Source organism: Cololabis saira, chromosome 19, assembly GCF_033807715.1.
Source record: "Cololabis saira isolate AMF1-May2022 chromosome 19, fColSai1.1, whole genome shotgun sequence".
Classification (NCBI taxonomy): Eukaryota; Metazoa; Chordata; class Actinopteri; order Beloniformes; family Belonidae; genus Cololabis; species Cololabis saira.
In genome coordinates this window covers 33236144-33247611 of record NC_084605.1, presented here as the reverse complement: position 1 = coordinate 33247611, position 11468 = coordinate 33236144, and the positions used below count along the sequence as shown (strand labels likewise).

The window sequence follows — 11468 nt, the reverse complement described above, 5'->3', positions numbered from 1 at the left end:
CATATGAATCTATCTAAAAAAAAAATGTTTGTCAGAAGTGGGATTCGAACCCACGCCTCCAGGGGAGACTGCGACCTGAACGCAGCGCCTTAGACCGCTCGGCCATCCTGACGGTGAGACGTGTCCTCACAAGCACGTGTGATATACGTAAACATACCACGTTTATGCAAGTTTTCCATTTTGTAGGTTATGTGTCTGTATTTCGGATCGGCCAGCTGGAAAGTTGATTAATGTTGTGCATTGACCAATTAGATGGCTGGAAAGTTGATTTAATGTTGACCATTGACCAATTAGACATTCTTCCCCATCAACATTCCTGAACATTCTCACCAATCGAAATGCGATTCATCAAAATGCATCAACATTGTCTACCATTAAGAATGCCCCCGTGAACATTTGACTAATCAGGGTTGAAATACAAAGTGGAAATGGCGACGGTGACGCGCGTTGTACCCCCAAATAAACCCAGAGAGACCCTGAAAGCGTGTTAAATTCTTCGGAAAAATTATATGTTACAGGTCTCCTCACAAGCACGAGTCATAAACCACAACATACCGAGTTTACGCAGGAGTTTTCCATTTTGTAGGTTACTCGGTTACACTCTGGGGTTTTCGTCTGTATTTACTTTCTTGACTCTAGAAAGTAAATACATAATTCAATACATAAATGTAGCGGACAGGATTTCTGTTTATGGATACGTAGCGCTCCAAAAAGGCAGATGACTCTTCCTAAAAGTAGTTACTTAAACGTGAAACTAATATTTTAAAATAAAAAAAAGCAACATATTAGGTCCTACCGAGATTTGAACTCGGATCGCTGGATTCAGAGTCCAGAGTGCTAACCATTACACCATAGAACCGTGCACGTGTTTGGAAACACCACGTTAACCTTCCACACCTCGTTGAATATGAAATGATATGATTCACATGTTATGGCTTTCACATTCACACCATCATCAAAATACCAAATGTAGTATTTTCTGAAGCATCATGATGACAGCTGTGTGTGTATGTGGTGACCCAATATTGCCTAATGGTGATAATGTGTACTTCATGGAATTTTGTACAACATTATTAGAATATATACCATGAATGGAATAAATGAAATGAAATGAAAAATATTAATCAATCAATCAATCAATCAATCTTTATTTCTAAAGCCCTTTACAACACACAGGGTGACCAAAGTGCTTTCCATTAAAATCCACATTAAAACAAAACAATTTAAAAACAACATAATAAAACCATTAAAATTAAATAAAGAATACATCACATCAATACTATGTATTAAAAGCCAGTCTAAATAACCAGGTTTTCAGTCTGGATTTAAAAACCCCAAAGTCATTAAGACCCATCATGTTGCTGTTTTCGTTCATTTATTAATGCCTGGCAGCGTGCACTGTGCTCAAATTAACTTTAGGTTACCACAGATGAGTTTAAATGTTTTCAAAACAGCCCCCCTTAAAAATTGAAGACTGAAACATTTTGTGTAGTTGTATACACATCATACAGAGTGCACCACATGGATTGTACATTTAACATTTTCATTATTTTGATGTTTATTAGTAGTTCTCTTTAAATGTCAGTAAGACAAACACTTATAATTGTCTCCTAGTCTTCAGCCGCAGAACTAGTCTTCATGAGGTCCTCGTATCACTGGCTGTAAATTAGTCCACAGACGCCTCTTCACCAGTTCTCTCCCACAGAACCTGAAGACCAGAGAGAAATATAATTGCCTCTGATGAAGGACTTTGAAGTCTGGACATTCTCAGAAAAGTAGACCTGTGTTTTACTAACCTGTCTCATTTCCATGGTCAACGCTGATTGAGAAACAAGATGTTCGGTCATATGATGCATTTATTCAATCATTCAAAGTTTTTCTCAGATGGTGATCCTGGGACTAACCTGCCCAGGGAGATGTGGATAACAACAAAGGTCCATCCACAGACGCGCCATAAAGCAGCTCTGACAACCAGGACACCTCGGCTGGGTCGTCAACAAAAGCTTCCTCTGATTCGTCCAACCACAGCTTGGCTTCTGCCGACAGTGTAGAGGAACAGCTTTATTTTTAAGGATAAAATACTTGAAAAGAAAACTCCCACGTTCTTCTCACCAGACTAGTGTTTTATTGGGCCAACGTTTCGGTCATCGACCTTTCTCAAGGCATCAAACAGATCAGAACCAATTATTTTTTCTGTCAAAGAGCACAGTTTTTGCTGTATAACTCACTCATAGTTCCATACATGACTTATTGTGTGGAGATATGGGGTAACACCTATAAAACAAATACAAACCCTATTTTTCTATTACAGAAAATAGTTTTAAGGATAATTAATAGATCTGACTATTATAAACCAACAAATAATCTCTTTATTAAATATAATACTTTAAAATTCCATGATATAGTAGAGCAGAAAACTGTTTTATTTGCCTTTAAAGCCCAGCAGAAACTGCTACCAAACTGCATTCAGGATTTGTTCCAAATAAAAGAAACCCACTATGACCTGAGGGGGAAACTCATGTTTAAGACGACGACAGCAAGAACTAATATTAAAAAGAGATGTACATCAGTTAAGGCTAGAGAAATTTGGAATAGTTGTAATAACAACCTAAAAATGTGTAGTTCTATCTTCAAGTTTAAGGAAATGTTTAAAGAAAATACTGTAAATAAATATAAAACACTATAATTATACAGTATACTATCAAAAACATTCTAGGATGTGAAAAGTCAATTTTATATTTTATCTTACTTATTTTTTTCTTCTTTATGTATTGTTTGTTTCCACTGAGTAAAAGCTAATGTCTCATATTTTTGCTGATCATAAGAAAAAAGGGTAGGCACTATAAGCTACGGCTTCAGCCTACACCTTTTCGGCAAAAGAAATGTTTTTTTTTTTCTTTCCTTTTCATCTTGTTCTGTACAAGCCGAAATAAAGATTCATAACATAACATAGGCTGGTAGGCCTATGTGGTCCAATCAGGCGCCGCCACACCTACACCTGAGCACCTTCAAACAAGGTCACATACCGAAGTACAGTCAGTATGTATCACCAAAACACAGGGAAAAAAAGAAAAAAAGAACACAACACCCACAATGTGCATGCATGAAATACATCAATCGAATCCAAAGGTATAATCATTAAAAAGGGAGGATGATTATACCTGTAAAGTGTCAATCAATTTAAAATATTTGCAATGAGGGAAGAGAGTCACACAGCAAAAATCCCATCAAAGTGTTCTGATCAATACAGTATAACAAGTAGGGAGGATGAATGTCCTGTAAAAACAGAGTACATCAAAAATTATTATGAAAAGAACATCTCAGAATAAATAGGAGTCAGGCCAAGTCTCCTAATCGACCAAATTCCTAGAGAAAGGAAGGGAAAGGAGAACTGGTCAAATTCAACTCACAAATTGTTTAAAGATTAAAAAAGGTGAATAATATATATATATATATATATATATATATATATATATATATATATATATATATATATATATATATATATATATACATACACACACATTACACAAATTATACATATAGAAACTGGCTCTCATTATTGTTGGGAAGTGTGAGGGAGGAAACTACACATGATAAAACCAAATCATAACATAACACTCAAAGGCAGTTCATCGTTCAATCCTTTAGGTGCCAGTGTTTGTAAAGTAAAAATCCAGAAGAGCTCTCGACGTTTTAGCGGCAAGTCCAGGTTCCCACCCCTCCGTGGAAGACTGACTTTTTCAGGTCCACAAAAACGTATTCAGTATGTGACCTTGTTTGAAAGTGCTCAGGTGTAGGTGTGGCGGCGCCTGATTGGACCACATCGGCCTACCAGCCTATAATAGACAAGCTTTGGTTCTGATCTGTTTGATGCCTTGAGAAAGGTCGATGACCGAAACGTTGGCCCAATAAAACACTAGTCTGGTGAGAAGAACGTGTGCGGGAGTTTTCTTTTTAAATTGGCTGCAGCTTTTCTCCTCCGGCGCACCTTTCTGCATATCTGGTGTGCAAAAAGTTTTCTACTAAGGATAAAATACTTAAAACTGAATTGTGGAAATTAATAACCAGTTAAATGTTAATTTCCTTGATTACCGTATAAAACATGTTACGGTGAAGTCATTATGACTCAATTAAACCTTAATTAGAGGACCAGTTTTGACCTGATGGAGAACCTTCATCCTCCTCCTCCTCCTCCTCTATGGTCCAAGGCATCACTGCTTCTGCTGCACCGCTGCAGTCAGACATGGAGGACGTGAGGTCGTGGCAGCGTAGTTTCTGTTTTAAGCGTTTGGGATCACAGATGTACGCCTCTTTGTAGGAGTGAGAGGCTGAGGAAACATAGTTCAAAGAGTTTTAAAACCGGATGTTTGGAGGGTGATTTTATTAACTGACAGGCAGGGGCGTCAATTGGGTATGGCAAGGTATGGCAGCCACCACACCTTTGCTTCAAGGGTTAAATGTAAATGTTTGTTTTTTAAATACATTTATGGAATAACTACAAATGCAAATAAGAACAACATGATCGATTTCACTAGTTATTATACACTGCAAAAATTCAAAATCTTAACAAGAATATTTGTCTTATTTCTAGTTAAAATGTCTAATTTTTAGTCTCTTTTTAAAAAAAATCTCATTACATTTAAGACAAGACTCAAAAACAACCATTTTCACCTGTTTCAAGTAGATTTTCACTTAAAATAAGTAGAAAAATCTGCCAATGGAACAAGATTGTTTTGCTTGTAATGAGAAGATAAATCTTGTCCCACTGGCAGATTTTCTACTTATTTCAAGTGAAAATTTACTTGAAACAGGTGAAAATGGTCAAATAACAAGTTATTTTTCTGGTAATGACTCTTGTTTTAAGTGTTATGAGATTTTTTGACTAAAAATGAGACATTTTAACTAGAAATAAGACAAATATTCCTGGTAAGATTTTGAGTTTTTGCAGTGAGCGAGACTGCATTTGAAAAAGTTCCAATTTTCTTGACCACACAGATAAGCTACATAGCAGACTTCTGTGATGAGTATTTGCTGGACGTGTTGATTGATACTCTAGTTAAGTTCTGTGACTCGTAACCTTGCCATAACTTTGCTTCCACTGAATTGACGCCACTGCTGACAGGCATGAAGTCAAGCTTGCTGACCCTGCGTGTCTTCCAGCTGCTGTAAATAGCTGACTGCGTCTCTGGTGTGTATGTGAAAGCGATGGTTGTCACACAAGTGTTTCAGGACGTGTTTAGAGTGGAAGGCAGAATGAGTGTAGTACACCAGTCTGGAGAGGCACAGAGAGCCCACGGCAGCGATTTCAAACCTCCGGCCCTGGAGAGCGAGAGGGAATAAGTGAATAAAAAGTGAGATTTGTATGTGTAAGCAGACAAGTGTGTGGCCTTAGGGAACCAACCTGGAACGTAAAGCGGTCAATATCTGTCCACGAGCAATCAAAAAGGGCACTTCGCTTCCCTTCTACCTCCTTTGGAAAAAAAAAACTCACACCAGTTAATTCAAGCAAACCAGAGAAATTCAGAAGTACAAAACATTTATATGCATCTTCAAATCCATCCTTTCACTGACTGATTTGTACATGCAAAGGTATTTTCATGTAAAACTTGTGGTTAAATTGTAACACCTGATAAATCTGGACTCCTGTAACTGCCACACCGAGAAGAATGAAACTTTTCAGCTCCTTCTTCTCCTGCGCATTGAACGACAGCAACAGAAGAAGTTAAAATAAAATCCATAAGTGCATGAAGAACAAGTCAGACCTGTCTCATCCTGTAGAAGGTCATTGCTCCATCCTCCAGGCTGCGGCCTGGTACTAAAATACAGTCACAGGCTGGCAACCGCTTAAAAAGGTTTAAAAAAGAAAATAGGAAAAGGAAATAAATAACACGAGTAGATTACCTGTGACCGCTTCATTGAGTTAAAAGTAAAAGCCATTTTAGAGATATTTCTCGACTGAAAGCTCATTCTTGTTTTTCATATGCATCTATCTCTAAATAAAAATGTTGTTTGTCGGAAGTGGGATTCGAACCCACGCCTCCAGGGGAGACTGCGACCTGAACGCTGGAAAGTTAATTAATGTTGACCATTGACCAATGAGACGGCTGGAAAGTTGATTTAATGTTGACCATTGACCAATGAGATGGCTGAAAAGTTGACGCGCGTTGTACCCCGAAATAAACCCAGAGAGAAAGCGTGTTAAATTCTTCAGAAAAATTATATTATCTCATGCTGGTTAAAGAGCACAGGTAGGCTACATGGTGGGATTTTCGTTTGGAATTGGCTAAAATAAAGGGGTTACAAGTTGTCATTGTGGGTTAGTGTTATATACTAGATAGAGTATGGGTTCTTTTTGTTATTTTTCTTTTTTGTATTGTTTTTGTATTGTCCCTATTATGCTCTTTAGATGCCATTGTGTCTTACATGGTTTGTTTTTAATATTTCATGCTATCAATGTTGCTTTTGTTTTGCGGTTTATTTACATTACTCTGCATGATTGTGTGCAACTTCTGAAAAATTAAAAAACCTTCTACAAATGTGCTTGTTGGTCTTTTGCTTATGTGCAAATGTAACACCTTTAATGATATTGTCAATAAATTAAATGTAGACATTATTGTAGGCTAATGGATGAATCTAATAACACTATATATCCCTACATTACCATACTTACTATGTTGGCCCTATACCACCACCTTCTTATGTGACATTGCTTCATTGTGTTTATTTCATTCAATCAACTTGGCACATGAAAAGGTAACTAAACACAAAGCTCTTTAATTATATGTTATCAGCAATTGATAAAATAGGCTATTTGGTTTCATTTAGATCCATTTAATCTGTTGATTCAATTCCATTTAACAGTTGCATAAAAAGTATTCTCAGCGCCCTGGATGGACAAGTTGTCTATAAGGAGACGTCATTTTCAGCCTGTGGGGTCTCGTGTTTTTTAAAATCCACAGCCTTTCATAGTAGATGCACGGGTTCGAATCCCGACCTGTATTTTCAAAATTATGGAAAGACAGTGAACAGTGATATCAGAAGGATGTGCTTGGAAAAGCCGCGCTTTTTTCTTCTTTCTCTCTCCCCCCCCCCCTTTGTCTTTCTCCCTCCTTTTGTTCTTCCCCCATTTCACCTGGCAGGCGCCTTCGGATCGGCCGGCTGGAAAGTTGATTTAATGTTGACCATTGACCAATGAGACGGCTGGAAAGTTGATTTACTGTTGACCACTGACCAATTAGACGGCTGGAAAGTTGATCTAATGTTGACCACTGACCAATTAGACGGCTGGAAAGTTGATTTAATGTTCACATGTTCAACATTGCTGAACATTCTCAACATTTTAAACTTTTTTCTAGACTCTAGAAAGTAAATACATAATTCAAGAAACAAAAATGCTCTAGATTCTAGGACAGGACAGGATTGCTAAGCGGTTTTAATCGATGTTTATGGCCCAAAAGGCAGATAACTCTTCCTAGAAGTAGTTACGTAAACGTGAAACGACAGCAACAGAAGATGTTAAAATAAAATCCATAAGTGCATGAAGAACAAGTCAGACAGGTCAGACCTGTCTCATCCTGTAGAAGGTCGTTGCTCCGTCCTCCAGGCCGCTGGCCTGTCTGATAAACTGCAGGATGGCTCGGCTGCGTGACGCCCCTCTCAGCTCGCCATGGAGAACTGGACAGTGTTTGAGAAGGTAGTCTCTCCCTCTGCGCTTTATGAGCTGACTCAAAACAACCATAAGTCTAATATTAGTCTTGTTGTAAAGATTACATGCAAAACAGGCAAAATCAAAAACAAGCACATAGGAAACCCCACAAAATCACTGTTTTAATCACCGTCCTGTCAGAAATAAGGAACTGTTTTCATTGTGTTTTCTCAAATCTGCTTGTGACACTGGGTTTGCTTTTCTCTCCCGATATTGTGATCTAAAAAGTTGTGATTTCTCCAACATCGCCATGGTTTTTGTTCAACTCTTGTTTCCACAACATCCCAATTTCTAAAGTATTGTGGTGTTTTATGTGATTTATTTGTATTATTCATCATAATGATTGTGTTTGGAGGGGCATATACAGGACTGTCTCAGAAAATTAGAATATTGTGATAAAGTCCATAATTTTCTGTAATGCAGAAATGTCATACATTCTGGATTCATTACAAATTAACTGAAATATTGCAAGCCTTTTATTATTTTAATATTGCTGATCATGGTTTACAGCTTAAAAAAACTCAAATATCCTATCTCAAAAAATTAGAATATTCTGGGAATCTTAATCTTAAACTGTAAGCCATAATCAGCAATATTAAAATAATAAAATTCTTGCAAAATTCAGTTGATTTGTAATGAATCCAGAATGTAGGACATTTTTGTTTTTTTAATTGCATTACAGAAAATAAAGAACTTGATTACAATATTCTAATTTTCTGAGACAGTCCTGTATGTATTTTTTTTTTTTTTACCCAAGAAGGGAAGTAATCTTCAGGAAGAAAGTAATGTGTAAGCATCCTCTCCTCTTTCGTCTCTCCTCCACCTCCATCCTCCTCTCTCTGCAGCAGATCTCCCACCTCGGCCTGGAGCGCAGAAGCGGCCAGCTGGAAGAACAGAGCTTCCTGGTGTTGGCTCTGTGAGCGCAGCACCTTCTGCCTCAGCTCAGCGTAGTAGAGCTGCTGCATTTTACTGCTCCTGAAAAAAACACAACCAAGAGCTTCAAATGACCTCGCCCCCCAAATGTCTCCACCATTTTCAGAATAATGGGGGGAAGAAAAAATAAACCTACAATATTAGCAGCCCACTTTCCACAAAAAATCGCACCCTCAAAAATAAGGTGAACGGGACCTGGAAGTAAAGTATAAATTAGAAATCAACATAATAAAGAAACAGAATTGTCCAAAAGTAACAACTAACCGTTAAAGAGTCCCTGCTCCATTTTTTGCCAAAGTACTTGTTCAGCTTTCGGTCCAAATCCAGAAAAAGATATTCATTTTCTTAAAAAAAAAAAAAAAAGAGGTGCTCAGAAAAAGACTTTCTGTCACTGTTTTCAGACGTGACCTCATGACCTGCTTTAATCACAGCATTCCACAGTGAATTAAGTAAAAACATTTCCTCCTGCGCTCCCACACAGACAGCGACTGACCTCTGAGAACAGCCAGACCAAACACTTGGAGATCGCTGACACTGAGCCGCCTCAGCACGATGCCTAACACCTCCTGACCTCTGGCTTTCACCTGAAAACCACACATCAGAAAACTCAACCTCCCTCTGTGACTGCAGCGTTGACTTTGAACTAAAACTATTTGCTGATCATCACTTCTTTGCATAACAAGTATCAGATAGTTGTTTGCTCCAAAGCTCCTCCCTGCACAGGTATGGTTCTCTCTTCTCTACACTAAGCATCATTTATGCTTTGTTGTTCAAATACCGTATCATTTCTTACTATATTAAGCACTGTATGTATCACTTTTTTGTGATCTTTACAACATTATATCAATAAACTCACCCTGACACGACAGTCCAGGCGCTGCTTGTTGGGTAGAAGGACGCACACTTGACGTGTCCACTTCGTCCTCATCGTCACACAAGCTTCCGTTAGTCTCAGCCCCACAAATGCTTTTATATCCTCCTTCTGTCCTCCCACCAAAAGCAAGCCTGCCTCCTGGCCTCGGCCTGACGCTACATGATGTGCAGACAGCGTGTGTGAAGGGGGAATGTTTGGCATGTTTACCTAGAATGTAGATTCTTGTGTCAAAGGATATTACAAATAAACCAGAAGAGACACACAGATTTGATTTAAAAAAAAAAAAAAGAAATCAAAACAGCTCCACTACTCTGAAGGCCAAACTGAACGACAGTCCTTGTCCCAATCATCAAAAAGGAAAGGCATTATTTTATCTATTTAAATCCAAATCCTGTAAACAATAGGCCTCACCAGAAAAGTTGTCCTCAACAGCAGTCTCAGAACAGGTAACACTTGCATCTGTTTTTTAACTTTAACCAAGGCATAAAGAGTTTTTTGTTTTTAAAAATAAAAAATATATACAGGACTGTCTCAGAAAATTTGAATATTGTGATTTTCTGCAATGGAATTACAAAAACAAAAATGTCATACATTTTGGATTCATTACAAATCAACTGAAATATTGCAAGCCTTTTATTATTTTAATGTTGCTGATCATGGCTTACGGCTTAAGAAAACTCAAATATCCTATCTCAAAAAATTAGAATATTCTGGGAATCTTAATCTTAAACTGTAAACCATAATCAGGAATATTAAAATAATAAAAGGCTTGCAATATTTCAGTTGATTTGTAATGAATCCAGAATGTATGACATTTTTGTTTTTTTTAAATTGCATTACAGAAAATAAAGAACTTTATCACAATATTCTAATTTTCTGAGACAGTCCTGTATAGTATGTTTGGAACAAGTTATATAATCAAGCTGCGAAAACATAACCAAATCTAAGAATTACAGCAATTCATGATATCCTTCCACCTGCAGTAGAACGATCCTGATAATTTATTTATCTGTTTACAATATCAGTTTCTTCCTTTTTAATTGGGTTTTATTTTCTATACATATATACAACTGATGTGGAGGATGTATAATAACATAAGATAAAGATAAGATAAACCTTTATCCGTCCCACAATGGGGGAAATATCCATGTTACAGCAGCAAAGATATCTACCAAAAATACAAATACTTGATACAAGCTAGCTATTGAACTATGGGTAGTTTTGCATTGCACCATTAAATAATCAGAACTAAAGGGTCTAGTAGTGATCAATGGTTCCATTGGTTCACTTGGAGCAACTCTGATTGTAAAGTCTGACCCCAGGAACGACAAAAGACACTTGATGTGAGTGTCTGTAGCTGAAGGATCTGCTCTGCGTCATGCAGACGGTGGGAGTCGTTCTCCAGCAAGGATGATAGGAGGATGGTGTCCTGAGTCCAGGGGGCGTCCCATCAACTGCGCTGGCCTTCCTGATCAGCTTATCCAGTCTTTTCCCGTCTGCAAAAGAGGTTACCACTCCATAAAAGATGGCCGAGGCCAGCGCAGTGATAAAAGGTCTTTAGCAGAGGTCCCTGCCCTCCAAAAGACCTTAGCAGGAAGAGTCTGCTCCGTCCTTTTTCACCCGGGTATTCGTAAGTCCACCACCTCAATGTCCTTTCCCTGAATGTTCACCAGTGTAGTTGCAGAGAATAAGTCCCTGCTGAAATCCACCACCAGCTCATGATGCTACGTTGCAAATCAGAAATGTTCTGCATCAGTAAAAATGACGATCAATTGTAGGGATAATATCAATTATATTGATAGTATGCTATGCTCATCCCCCTTCCAGACACACGCACACACAAACAAATGAAAAAAGAAAAACACAGTATCTTTGTTAATCTATCATTAATTTATTTAAAAACAACATCTAATAATGCCAATTGTGCTTTGTTCTGATAAAGCTAGAACAAAA

General features: G+C 37.8%; 1 protein-coding gene and 2 non-coding genes across 3 annotated transcripts; all 3 read right to left on the bottom strand.

Moving 5' to 3' along the window:
• Nucleotides 1-29: 29 nt before the first annotated feature.
• Nucleotides 30-112, bottom strand: trnal-cag (transfer RNA leucine (anticodon CAG)). The gene has a single exon. It is a non-coding gene; the product is annotated as a tRNA-Leu (tRNA).
• Nucleotides 113-787: 675 nt separating this feature from the next.
• trnaq-cug (transfer RNA glutamine (anticodon CUG)) lies at nucleotides 788-859 on the bottom strand. Its single transcript has one exon. It is a non-coding gene; the product is annotated as a tRNA-Gln (tRNA).
• Nucleotides 860-1464: 605 nt separating this feature from the next.
• On the bottom strand, nucleotides 1465-10063 carry LOC133419119 (FERM domain-containing protein 6-like). The gene is made up of 12 exons (XM_061708133.1): nucleotides 9498-10063; nucleotides 9135-9225; nucleotides 8906-8985; nucleotides 8778-8836; nucleotides 8461-8683; nucleotides 7568-7723; nucleotides 5630-5695; nucleotides 5405-5473; nucleotides 5136-5322; nucleotides 4164-4331; nucleotides 1797-2036; nucleotides 1465-1708 (listed from the first exon to the last, which is right to left on the bottom strand). The coding sequence occupies exons 1-11, from the start codon at nucleotides 9714-9716 to the stop codon at nucleotides 1900-1902; spliced, it is 1455 nt and encodes a 484-aa protein (XP_061564117.1). The 5' UTR covers nucleotides 9717-10063; the 3' UTR covers nucleotides 1465-1708; nucleotides 1797-1899.
• Nucleotides 10064-11468: the final 1405 nt, after the last annotated feature.

What these genes read in the sequence shown, in the direction of transcription:
- LOC133419119 (XM_061708133.1), bottom strand. Translation starts at nt 9,716, where the DNA reads ATGCCAAACATTCCCCCTTCACACACGCTGTCTGCACATCATGTAGCG. An exon ending in TGGTCTGGCTGTTCTCAGAG is followed by an intron (nt 8,986 to 9,134) that starts GTCAGTCGCTGT and finishes TTTTTTTTTAAG; the next exon opens with AAAATGAATATCTTTTTCTG. An exon ending in GGATGAAGGTTCTCCATCAG is followed by an intron (nt 2,037 to 4,163) that starts GTCAAAACTGGT and finishes CACTGTCGGCAG; the next exon opens with AAGCCAAGCTGTGGTTGGAC.